This window comes from Nyctereutes procyonoides, unplaced genomic scaffold, assembly GCF_905146905.1.
Source record: "Nyctereutes procyonoides isolate TBG_1078 unplaced genomic scaffold, NYPRO_anot_genome, whole genome shotgun sequence".
Taxonomy (NCBI): Eukaryota; Metazoa; Chordata; class Mammalia; order Carnivora; family Canidae; genus Nyctereutes; species Nyctereutes procyonoides.
The window spans coordinates 1,364,485-1,378,300 of NW_026575155.1; the positions used below are offsets into that span (position 1 = coordinate 1,364,485).

Here is a 13,816-nt window from a genome sequence, read left to right on the forward strand (position 1 = left end):
ATGCCAGCACTGTTTGTCCTTTATTTTAATGATTAGTGAAAATTATCAGACCCAAGTTAGTCCTTCTCTATTCTTTTTCATATTGTCTTATCTGTTTCTAACACTATGATTATTTCAGTCCTTTCCAATACATAGGCATGAAACTAGGCATTGGCCTAAATATCCATGGTGTATCAGAAATCAATTGATATTCTTAATGAAACTCGTCCATTGCAAACTCTCCCCTCTTATTTTCCAGGCATATCTCCCTGGCCTGGCAACTCAAAGTTCTTTAACGTCTTCATTTGAATGCCTAACATAAAAGAGAAACCGATGCATTATGGACCAGCTGACAGAGAAAACTTAAGGACATGGAAATGTACAGACCATGGTTGCTGACCAAAAGCAATCCCAAGGGTCTCTTTGTGAAACTGTCACAAGCTCTAAGTGCCCTGCTGAGCAAAGGTAATGCCAAGGAAATTAGATGAAAAAGTCTCCTTTTTAAAAACACAGGTCACCATGTTCTTAAACTATGTCTTATTGGCAGATTCTTTCAAAGAACATATTTATTGTGTAAATCAAGATATGATCATGATGGACCTTGAATTTTATGAGTACTACCTTACATACTGAATGTTAAGATCTTCTTTATTACCAGCCTATAGTCTACACTGACAAAGGATTCAGAGAACTGGTTTTCTAACACCATTTCATCTCCAAAGTCCTATGCTTAGTAGACGGCTATAAACTTAGCTCTTTAAACATACCGCATGTTAATATTTCAAAATTGTCTCTAGATTTGCCTGAGCAGTCGGTGCCAAAGGGGTTCTTGAGCTGTGCCTGTTTGGGAGGTGGCCTTTCTCATCACCTGGCACTGAGGACTTAGGGATACAGTGGACACGGCTATCTTTCTTGGCTTCAAGGTTATTAGCATTTGAGAAAGGAAATTCAATAACCTGCTTTCACTGCACAATTTCCCCTGCCAGGGCTTATCTTCAATTCTGGGGCTCACAGACCTTGCCAGCTTGCCTAAAGCTAACTTGTACAAACACTGCAGAATGTCTACAAGTATCTTGGCAAGGCTGGTGGTGGGGTGTTCCCCTGAGACATGGCTTCTCCTTTTCTGAATCACAAATCTGCAGGCATAGTTATTTTAGAGTGTGCACGTTGACTTTTCAACCATAACTAAATTGCTACATAGTGCTTGGAACTAAATCATCAGGAAACACTCAGTATTAACGAATTTAAATTTGGCAGTGGGAGAGCACTACGAATGTCCAGCTACTTAGGGTTAATAATTTTAAAAACAAATCAAATGATTTGAATTTAGTTGTGCTTTAAGACCTCATTTTTCTAGCACTGCCGGAGGTGAGAGGGAGACAGATGAGCTATTATCCATAAATGGATTTTCCAGATAAGGAACTCTTTAGGTCCCATCTAAGAATTGCATACATTTTGTGAGAGCATATCCCTAAAAATATCAATGGCTTTTCTCCCTTATATTAATATCACAATTTCTTGATAATTGCAAATCACTTCTTTCTGAGTATTGATGCGGAAATACAGAGGTACCTTCAGGGATTATGGTGGTGTGATACTGGTTTTTGACCTTTGGGAAAAAGGTGCCAGGCCTCTGAGCTTTTAATGATTTAGGGCTACATTTTACAGCATTTCTGGTTTCTCCCTTACTGTAAAATAATATCCCTTCTTGTTCTCAGTCTACCTGTCTAAAGTACCCCCTGCCCCAGCCCTCTGCCACGACTATTTCATTGCTTAAAATTGCTATGGCCTCGAAAATTAGTACTGAAAAACTGTAGAACTATTTCTATTAACTCTGAATGAATGGGCTCTGGATGGAAATCCAAGTGATATCCTATGAGCGAAGTAAAAGGGCTTTACCATATGGTTTCTTGGTATTAGTCTAGTCTTCTAAGAAAGATGTGTTTGTTTGTTTTCCTTTCCTCTCGGACTTTGATGTTCTCTCTGGTTTTCTTCTAAACTCTGGAATTGAAACGTCAGAGCCTCGACCATCTCAAAATCATCTTACTAATTCCCATCACACTTTTACTGAGTTATGTCAGTTTTTTGGTGGCAGTGTAAAAGTTACTAAATTGTTTGAATTCACATTTAAATGACAGTGCTTAGAGCATACCCCTGCTTCAGTATCTGTGCGTGCTGTTTTGAAATGAGCATAACTGAGCTTTGCCACTTACTACTGCCTTCTTTGGCTCTCTATATTCTAAAATGACTTTATTCATTATAGGCACTGATAAAATTGGTGTGTGTGTGTGTGTTTTGGTTATAATACAAGACTGTCTAACCAACATATTCAAAAGTGAGAGAGTCTAAGCTTGATGAAATGAGTTAATTAATGAGTAGACTATGAGAATGTGCTGTTCCAAGAATTTTGCTAATTTCCTCAATTTATTTAACACATCCATGGGAAATTCGGATAAGATTTTACCAGCGCCAGTGAATAAAAGTGAATAAAATCTACATCTACTAACTGTATGTTCTTGGTTGTTATCTGCCATCAGGATCACTGGGATGGACACAGCGAGACGTATAAAATATGTAGATTTGTTGCAAAAGCGTTAAAAATCTAAATGTGGACTCTTTTAAATACTGAAGTCATTTTAAGAAATGAAGACAATACTGAAAGCATATTTACTGCACAAAAAGTAAGATCATGAATTCCACAAACATGAAATAAATGAATCACTCCAAAATTATGGCAATAGGAACAAACTTCTGCACAGCATTGTAATTAGCTGACCTAATACTTGCACAGGAAAAAAAATGGTCCCATTTTAGCCATAAGTATTTGCTGCCTTAGCAACTAAATCCATTCATTTAGGGATTCAACGTTTAGCTCAAACTTTTGGAATGTGTAATGTGTGATTCTGAAACAAAATATTAATGTTATTTCATTTTCAGAAAACCTGACAAAAACGCAGCAAAAGCAATATTAAGAGTGGATACTAGGGTTCCACCCAAGAGGGATTTTATTAGATATTGCCTTGATCAATGTGGATAGGCAGATAATTAGGTAAACATTCATTGCAGGACTTTATCAGCATTAAATCAGCACTGTAAACTTAGCTATGCAGAAAATCACCACTTATTATTAGTCTAAAGGGAAAGCCTAATACACTGATTCTTAGTATTTTTTTTTTCTAAATCTTTGAGCTACTGGGATGTCCTTTCAATGAGCAGAGAACAGTTTGTATTGAGGGAAATTTTAAACCAGGCTAAGCTTGGATTGTTCTCAGGAATAAGATATTTTATTTTAAAAAGTTTAAAGTAGCTAAAACACCACCACTAACGTGGCAAAAGTGTTAGTGAACAGATTTTGCTTGTGAGAGACCAAAATCTGTGAGGCAGAATTTGTTTTTTTTGTCTGAAAAGAGTTGAATGCATTAATTATTTTGACATTACATAGCCAAAGTTCATGATGGCTAGCGCACTAAGATATTGTGAAATATTAGGCCATAAACTTTGTGGAACTAGGGAAAACTACTACCACAGACTCTTTTTGGCTAACTCTAAACTATACGTCATGAGATAACTTTATGGACAATTATTATGATAAAAAATTTCTGTCATATTCAGTTCAACCACCAGTTTTGGAAGAGAGACACATTTTAAGAGGAAAAAAAAGGAACGAGAATATGTCCATTTCTATAGTGTGAGAAACTTGAACTACATGGTTTCTGTATTTGAACTACTTCAACTCTAACGCATCTATCCTCCGATGCTTCTAGTCGTTTCGAGTCACAGGGATGATAGGAAATTAGCAACATCTTGTTTTGAAGATTACTTAAGGGCCAGAATTTATTATTTCTAGAAACTGTGACTTCTTTGGTATCTTTACATAATTTACAAAACTAATCCTAGATTTATAGAATTTAATAAAGTAGGTTATGCTCTTGAACTGTACCTAGTGGATACAGCCAAAGATTGTTTCTTGAAGTGCTTAAAGCGTTTCCCCACTATTCAGATTGATTTTCTCTTTCTGTTCTGCTGTTTTCACTCTACTTCCTGAAAATCTACTGTCAGGATGAAGCCAGATCCTTCCAGTGAACGCAGATCTAAAGAGCTTCCTTTCCTTGTTTTCCGTTGCCGTAAAGAGGATCCAACAGAATTGTCACCTACGTTTTAACCACACCCCTATAATAGGCATGTAACAAATAATTCTGAGAGTCATATATTAATAGCAGGGAAACAAGATGTCTGCCAACATTCTCACAGGAAGCTAGTGGTGAAAGACGGAATAAAAGCCAGGCTTTCAGGGCACTGGCTAGGCATTCTGTGTGGTCTCCCACACTGCTTCTCTTTTGAACTTTTCAATTCCAAAGCAAAAAATACCATAGCTATAATGCCACCAAGGACGTTGGCATCATACACCAACAGACACTCCCTCTGCTCCTTTTCTGACCCTATCTAAACAACCATCGTCTCAGAGGACATGGTGGGTTTCATGAGGATGTTGTAAAGTAACACTGGTAAGAATCCCCTCTAAGTTTTGTTCTTGAGCCCATGTTGTCTTAAATGACACATACCATGGCCATCATCCAGGAATTCTGTGATGGTGGCTGAAGTACACTTGGACCAGGGCTTGGACGCATCGATGCTGGTCAGGATAGAAGACATTAAGCGCTTATCTTCTGTGGAACCAAAGTTCTCTTCACAGAATTTGGAATCATCATGGGAGAGGCCAAGTAGATGTCCTAAGGCAGAGAAGAGAAGGTGTGCAATAATGAATGATTTTGCATTTCTACATTTCTGTGACAATTACACTAGCACTGGGTTTCCCACCTCCCTCCCAAATGTACATGAGTTCATTTTAACTGCCTTCTCATGCACAGACTGGACCCCCAGGGAAATTAAAGCTGTAAGTAGTCAGAACAGTCACTTTCGGTGAACATTTAGGGGAAAACTGAAAAAATTACACTGAGGAGTGGACGTTCCCATAATCCATATGGATCACACATGCTCAATGACATGGAGAAACAGGCCTTATTTAGAATCCAGAATTTGCAAGGCAACTGTGGAATTATGTCATAGCCCTCACTGCATATTATTTTGATTACTTGTCTAATTTTCCGCCTTTTCTGATCAACCATGAGCCCCATGAGATCAGAGTGCATCTCCTCCATCCACTGTGGAAATGTCTGCATTTAACTCAATGTTCTGCAAGTTGCAAACACTTAATAGATGGTTTTTGAATATCAGTGACTTCTATTTCCTTGGCCGAATTAATAGGTAGCTATCCAAAAGATGACCAGGGGAGAAAAGAAAGAGAAGTGAAATTATGAGCTTGCAGATTTCAGGCAAAGGTACACTTGCTTTCACCCTTTCAATTATTTATTTAGAAAGTTCTGCATGTTTACTCTTCCCATAAGTAAATGGCATATTGAAGAAATGTCTAAAATACCAAGATGCCCATCATGGAGTGTTAGAGCTGGAAGAGAAAACAAATTCTATAAAGAGAAGTATTGTTCAAGCTGCTCAGTGAGATGGGTATTTATGCTTCAGCCCACCATGGTCTCTGCAATCCCACATTGCACTGCATTGCTAGTCTACCAAGCTAGGTATCCCAACCATATTTTTATAATAAAAAGTGTTTTTTATTATATAAGATTAATTTTCACATAGTCTAAGGATAAAATGACATTTGCCAGTAAATATGAAATGCTGCTTAAAAAATATATATATATATATATATATATATATATATATATATATATAGGACGTTAGTTGGTAGAGATTCGAAGCAGCAGACAAGTAGACCTTAGTCGCTGGCTGGCTTGCTTGCTGTCTTTTTTCCTTTCTTTCTTTCCTTTTTTTTTTTTTTTGGTATAACTTTATAGAGTCATACACAAAGTATTAAAAAGGGTGTATAAAATACTACAGAAAAGTGATTAATGCATTTTCTTTGGGTTCCTGTATGCCAGAGGCAGGGACTTTGTCCATTCTGCCAAAAAATAAAAAATAAAAAAGTCCAGTATGCAACAGTAAAACCCAACAGAGATGAAATCTTTCATGCCACATTCCAACTACTTTTGGCCAACTTGTTAAATCACCAACACCTCATAACAAAATTGTCCACCGAGCAGCTGCTTGCTGTTGTGGCTGAAATTAAGTGGCTAGGGCTCAGTGACCTTCCAAAGCTCCACATTTTTATGGTATTTATGCAGTTATTTACTTCCATAGCATTTGCCAGCCTAGCAAGTTTTCTGTGGGAAACCCTCCTGCCCTCACGTTTTATTTGCTCAGTAGCGTGAATGTGCATCAGAGTCTGTGAAGTATGTCCCAAATAACATACAAAAAACTGGCAGGAGTTCGTCCAGTTTTGGGGTGGTATGTTGATTTTTTTCATGCCACCTGCAACTCAGAGAAAACAGAACCTTTCATCATGCCCCGGTCAAAATGGCTTAAGGTTACCAAGCACCTCTAACACTTGTTGAGAGGGCACTCTGCGCTTCTTGAACTTTTCCATCATAGAATCTTTATCAGCTAACATGGTGGGATTTGTGTGGAAATTTCACACTTAAGTTTTTTTCCCCTGGCATAGAAGAGAGAGAGGGGAAGTGGCCTGAGGTGACCTCTGCCACATAACATTTATTTGAATCCAGGTTTTTATGTTTTAGAAAAACATGTGATTTTGCATTCTATTTCATAAGATATCCACACTTATTTAACGAAGCAACAGTCTTTTCCTCCAAATGTATCTAAACAAATGGCACTTTCCAGATGAATTTTTTTATAGCATCCAAGTGATTCTCACTTCATTTGGAGGGTAAATTTCAGATTTCTGATTTAAAATACAGGCAGTGTAGCAAACACCAAATTGGCTTTGAGAAACCCGTCAGAGTACCTCATTTTTTTCTTTCATATAGAATGGTGAGGCATCTAATTTTTTTTTAAAAAAGATTTCAATTATATAAGCAAAGCCGTTTATTTAAAAATATTTTGGTATCGTTTTATGAATCTTTTGGCATGTGGCTTGGCTTAATATTGTGAATTTCATGCTTCCTAAATTTACTAATTTATCAATGTAACTTAATTGCTGCCAAAGATACATATAAGGAATTTTCATATGGCAACCAGAAAAGATTGCCATTCTGGGCATGAACAAATCTTAGTTCTACTTCAGTAGGAGCTAAACGAAGATGTGAGTTTTGTAAGATCTGCAAAAGTGAGTCAGGAATGGACTGATTGAGGGTCAACTGAGAGACAGATTCTTTGGAGGAATGTTTTGTCCTCCATGAAGAAAGTCTGTCAGCTGGCTGGGAGAGGCATGCTCTCTCAAGGACAACAGGAGTCATGGTCAGTGTGAAGAACATTTAAGCACCCAAGGAAACAGCAGCTGGTTCCAGTAGCTGGAACCAGGGCACAGTGAGAGAGACCCATGTGACTTCCCTTCAGGAGTTGGACAGGAATTAAAATGGAAGATCAATGTGAGAGATGTTTGGATGCTCTTCAGGAGAGACGTGACAGCCATACTAAGGGCTGTGAACAGCAAAAGATGTGGTTATTTTCAAATGTGATCCCCCAACCACTATGCTAAGACACCTAATGTCAGTCTGACATTAGCCCTTATCTTTGAGCCCTGAAATGGCAAGATACATATAAAAACACATGCTCTTTTTTTTTTTAACACATGCTCTTTTAAAAGGATGCTCACGTTAGAGAAAGCACACCATGATACTAAAAGCTCATTACCAGAAGAATCCAGAATCTAGGAAATTTAAAATATGCTGTAGCTGACAATATAATTCATTTCGAGTTGGTGTTTTGGAAGGTTTAATCAGAATTTATCGTGATGTCACCGATCTCCTAGAACATCTGCCTTTTTCCAGGGAGAGTTTGTTCATCAATCGCCCACAGAGAAGTTTAAAATTACAGATGTGGATTGGAGGCTAAGCATTCCTCCAATAAGCAGCCTCTGGCAGGATTAGCACAGCTGGGATTTACACAAATGTGTCCCAGAGAATAAGACAGCACATGAACAATAAAGAATCATTGGAGGAAATGCTTGCAAGCCCTAAACTAATTTGTTGTTTTATTGAGATATATCTCACGATGAGTTTTTAGTGCAATACAGAGCAGAATTGATTGAGGGGTGAAGTCCCTGGAGGGGGGCAGGGTGAAAGAATCAAGAAACCCACAGAGAAAGGCAATTCAGATATTTCTTTCTCAAGTCCATGTAGAAAAGCAGAGTGAAGAGGAGTCATGGCAGTTTTGAAGGTGAGAATTTTTTAAGATTTTATTTATTTATTTATGAGAGACACAGAAAGAGCTAGAGGCAGAGACACAGGCAGAGGGAGAAGGAGGCTCCATGCAGGGAGCCTGATGCGGGACTCGATCTCAGGACTCCAGGATCACGCCCTGGGCCGAAGGCAGGTGCCAAACCGCTAAGCCACCCAGGGATCCCCAAAGGTAAGAGTTTTGAAGAAGCTCAACCAAGCTCTGGCAGGGAAACCCCTACCGAGAAGAGACAATGCAGATACTAGATTTAAGGCGACAATTCACTGTCAAGAGTTTCAAGTAGAGGCCACAAAGCCTCACTTTAAGGAAGAATTAGTATTTGTATTTGGAGGTATTAGTATTTGTACTTCGTAGACAAGCAAACAATTGAAGAACAGTTTGTTTGCTTTCGCCAAGTAATCTTGTTGACGGTGCTATCTTTCTTAGTCAATCTTTAATTCTTGATTGATGGAATTGGAAACCCCTCCCCTCAAATCCTGAGGCAATTAAGGAACAAACACACTTGAGTAGTGGGTGCACTTGTTAATGGCATTGGTATTTATATACGAAATAGGAAAATAAAAGGTATTATAGGAGTGAGAGGGAAGCCCAAAGAATAATGCAACTGTGTAATCCAATGTTTTCCCATGTGATGCAGACCTCAGAACTGTATCTTTGCGTTTTTGAATCATTATTAAAATTCAAGACGTAAACTGCAAATGCTTTTGGAGAAAATACTAATCTATTCTTAATAGATACTAAACCCTATCACAAATACTTGCTAATGGGTGCCCACGACACAGTGTGACATCAGGAAGGGGTTTATTTGGATTACCTTAAGGAAGTGAATTTCACAGTAGATTATGTCAAAGCAAAGTCTATAGGGTAAGAGTCTGAATTACACTGTTATCTCAGAATTAGCAAATCATTAGTCACTCAGTAATTTCTCAAGTATGATCGAGAAGTTTGTCTTTTTAAAGGCAAATGGGTGACATTTAATTAGGTAAATTTTATCTCTGATATTCACAATATAGACTTAAAAAGTATCTTGCCTCCTGAAATTCACAGATGAATCTGATGTTAGAAAATCTGAGATCCTGTACATCGGGTGAAGACAGGTTACTATAAAGGAAAATGTTGGTCCAACTTCTTATTCAGCTCAGGTATCACTGTACAACTAAGGCTGACTTATCACATTAACCTCAGGAAGAAAATTTGCTTGTTTTTCTAAACTTTGGTCTGAAAATTAAACAGAATTTCAAACTCTTGTCTCTTGACCCCAGATTGACCAATGGACAAGGGGGCACAGTACCACATCCTTAAAAAAAAAAAATGTCACAAGAAGCTCTGTAATGTGTTTATTTAAGAAAACCCTGCTCAGATGAAGCATCTGTTTCTTAATGAGGTCATGTTTTTATTTTACCTAATTTTCCAGCTGGGATTATTGAGGTGTAAGAAGGTCTTGCCAGGGGTTGAAGAGTGAGCCAATAGCTCACATGGGATCAGAATCCAGAATCCTTGAAGAGAACCAGGAGCTCCAACAATTGGATCATAATGTCTGTTCAAATGCACATCCTTATGTAGAAGGCATAAAGTTCTTAAACTCCCACTTCGAAACATTAAACATAAATGGTAAATGTTGTATCCATTCTATAATTTGGGAGGAAGAAAACTGAATGTTTTCACCTTATAACTAGCTACACATCCATATCCTTTTGAATCAAATTTTCAGGATTATCTCCGGGAAAATGAACACGAACAAACCATTACAGGATAGCAACAGGGACGCCAGGGTTGATGCATGCTCAGTGGTTGAGTGTCTGCCTTAGTTAGGCTCAGGATGTGATCCCAGGGTCCTGGAATCTAGTCCTGCCTCAGGCTTCCTGCAGGAAGCCTGTTTCTCCCTCTGCTATGTCTCTGCCTCCCTCTGTCTCTCATGAATAAATCCATAAAATCTTAAAAAAAAAAAAAAAAAAGGATAGCAATAAATCTTGGGTTTAGAGCCAGGGGAACTGGGTTCAAATCTTACTCTAGCAGTTTACTAGTTGTTGACCTCAGACAGGTTTAGAAATTTCTTAAAAACATTTATACCTCTGCATGTCAGTTTCTTCCTCTCTTGGGTGACTCACTGAGAGTACTGACCCCTGGCATTTTGTGAGGATTAAATGATATAAGAGATGCAAAGTGCTCAGAAAATCTGTTTGACAAATATCAAAGGCCCAGGGACTGTGAGCTAACTTCACTCTTCTCACCATTATCCTGGCTTTGTTACGCTTTTACTTACAGGTACTCTAATCTCAAGTAGCTTTATTAAATTGTGATACTACTAGACCCCCTCGATTTGGGAGAGAACGGGGAAATTTGCTAATTGTTAGAAGGAAAGAAACCATGCATGACATTCATGATATATTTCTTTTTTATACGACCTTCAACTTGAATTTCCACATGTGTGGCAGGCAATCTCTAGGCCTCCTGGAGAGAAATGGAAATTCGGATAGGATGAAAAAAAATACAGAAGTGATACTAAACACTAAATCTATCAGCGCTGCTGGACGTATAGTAAAGGCCCATTCCCACCTTTCATCTGGGGGCCAAGAAAGACATAGTGTGGCATTGCTCCAGGCTAGATAGAGGAAAAAAAAAAAAAAAGCCCAGTTCATGTTGATTAAAGCTATAGGTTTGGGGGTAAATACCAAGTTTAATCCTCGCTTCCTTTCACTTCACATCTCAAAGTCAGTCCTGACATCTGACTCTGGGCATCAGCTTCGGTCCATGGTGTTTCTCGGGCCTCTGCAGCTTTTCAAAACACAGCCGTGTTTAATCTAATCATCCATGGGAGCCCAGTCCCACACAGATCAGCACAACCAGAGACCTCCTCTAACCACAGCAAAACACAGGCTGCCATGCTGTTGCCTCTCAGCCACTTCCTTAGCCTCTAGCTGAATACTTGGCTTTGATTTTTTTTTTGAAGATGTTATTTATTTATTTGAGAGAGAGCACTCATATGCACAAGCAAGAGGGTGGGGTTGGGGGCAGAGGGAGAGGGACACGCAGACTCCCCACTGAGAGGGGAGCCCCACGCAGGGCTCGATCCCAGGACCCTGAGATTCTGACCCCAGCCGAAGGCAGATGCTTAACCGACTGAGCCACCCAGGTGCTCCTGGCTTTGGCTTTTTAAATCGCCTGACTTTAGCTTAGGAAGCCGTTTGGAGTCTTTCATGGTGGAGAGATTCACTTAGCACATTTTACGATTAACTACTATAAAGCCGAACTTCAGCAAGTTTGCAAATTATGGCTTTCATTAGTCTAAATAAAATCAGATTGTTCCCCCTAGCATATTAGAAGCTGGCCCAACATCAATAAAATTATTATTTTGAAGAGCCATGTGTGCAGCAGGTGAAATCTTTTATTATTACAAGCCAATCATAAAAGTTTGACAAGTTAAAAAAATATAAACTCAAAATGCAAACTTACATTCATTTGAAAGCTTTCTACAGTTCACACTTGGATTGTAAAATGGCCATAACCAGATTTTTGCCTCCACTCAAGGCATAGGGATGGGGACTGTGTTCTCGATAGTGTAAAGCAACTTTTTAGAATGTCCTAATGATTTGGTTAATGTTTACACATACAGAACAGCAAGGGGGAAGACAAATTATTACTGCCTGTGTACAGTCAATACTTACCAAATCCATTGTCCAAAAGCCAATATTGGCATCAGTTGACTAGAGACCTCCCAAGTCTAGCTCTTTTCATTTTTATATTTTTTTAAAGAAACAATTAGCAGGAAAAGAGAAGTGTTCATAGACATGTGGTCCAGGAACATTCAGAAATGTTCACTGACATTCCGGTTTTTTTCATGATGGACAGAGAAGGTGTAACATAGGTACTTCAGACTTGCCTCTATCTTACATGTTAATTTTCAAGTTAGGAAAATTTTTTTTGATGGGGGAATAAAGATCAAAGGAAATTTTGATTCAAATACAACTTTGAGGGATGCCTGGGTGGCTCAGCAGTTGAGCATCTGCCTTTGGCTCAGGGCCTGATCCTGGATTCCTGGGATCGAGTCCCACATCGGGCTCCTTGCATGAAGCCTGCTTCTCCTCCCTTTGCCTGGGTCTCTGCCTCTCTTTCTGTGTCTCCCATGAATAAATAAATAAAATATAAAACAACAACAACAACAACAACAACAAATACAACTTTGAATTTTAAACCACTATGTGCTGAGAGAAGCAGTGGCAGGGTCCTGCATGAGAGACTTTAAGTCATTAGTGAAAGCATTTCTCTTCATCAAATATATCCTCTTATTCTGGATAGAAGAAATAAAGAAAAACTATGGAACAGCCTGGGAATTTTCTCCATGCTTTCCATTTTGAGCACAGTCACATATTTACACCATGTACATGAAGCAGACTGCCTGTTTGGGAATGGGCTCAAGCAGATTCAAAGCACTCTAGCAAAACTGAGGTCACTTCCCAACCTGGAAAGTGGTAAGTGCCTAATAAAAGGGACAGGAGGAAATTACGTGAGAAGAAAGGAGTGGAATTAGAATCCAGAGCATGGTTAGCTCAGACCCATGGTTTCATGCAACAATCTAAAAATAAAACACTGGAAGCAGATCAGTGAGCAGTATTATTACCAAAGATCACACTGGCTAGAGAGGCACAGTGTCTGTAATCACAGACAGATGATTAGGAAATATTTTGGGAGGTTATTGTCTCTAATTTCTTTAAGGCTCATAGTTTGTAACACATGCTCACAATATTTAGGCAAAAAGTGAAATTAGAGAATTATAAAGCAATTAGAAAATAAAGCGAATGAAAGCCAGATCCGCTTATGAAAGGGAAATTAACCCCAAATCTTAAATATCTCTGATTTGGCTATAGGTAATGCAGAAAGACAAATTAAGTAGGCAGTGTTTGACTGAAGAATGGATCCTAGAGAATTCTAAAGAAGGAAATAAGAGCTGGCCCAACCAAGAAATTAAAGGGAACCCAGGGCATAGTCATGGATCAAAGATTCAGGCTGGATTTTTCACAGAGAAGCCTACATTTTCTCCTGCACTGTTCCCTTGTAAAATTGTCCAATACTGTTAAGAAAAGTTCTTACTGTACATATATGGCTTTAATAAGACATTCGTTCTCACCAGCACCTGTCTTCCTACCTCTCAGACTATAAGGTCTGCCTATGTCAATCCTTGGTTTAGGAATTCCGGAGGGCTGGGAAAGGTGATAGTGGAAGGTACTTCATGGCAGCTCAGTTGCCTTGAGAGTGAGGGCAAAGAAGGTGCATTTACTGCCACGATGGTATTCTTACAGAGAAACTTCCCAAATGCTATCAATGTGTGAGCACGGGTCCCTGCAGATTAAAGGAAGAAGTAGCCCTTCCCTCAAGAAATCTATAATCCCTTCTGCAGAAGATCAGGATTTAGGGTTTGTAATCTTATGGATGCTTGATGCCACAATTCAGCTATGTTGTTTACCCAGTCTGAAACATACTAGCCTCTGCCTACCCAGGGATTTAGAACCTTTCTTTTGGAACTTTCATGACTCTGAGTAATTGCTGGTGTCCTTTTGAAACCATC

The 13,816-nt window shown here is 38.8% G+C and overlaps 1 protein-coding gene across 1 annotated transcript in view; it reads right to left on the reverse strand.

Annotated features, from left to right (window-relative positions):
- ADAMTS5 (ADAM metallopeptidase with thrombospondin type 1 motif 5) overlaps window positions 1–13,816 on the reverse strand; it is a 47,535-nt gene that overhangs the window by 18,969 nt on the left and 14,750 nt on the right. The window contains exon 3 of the mRNA XM_055313438.1: window positions 4,542–4,709. Within this exon, the coding sequence (XP_055169413.1) occupies window positions 4,542–4,709 (168 nt within the window). The remainder of the gene's footprint in view (window positions 1–4,541; window positions 4,710–13,816) is intronic.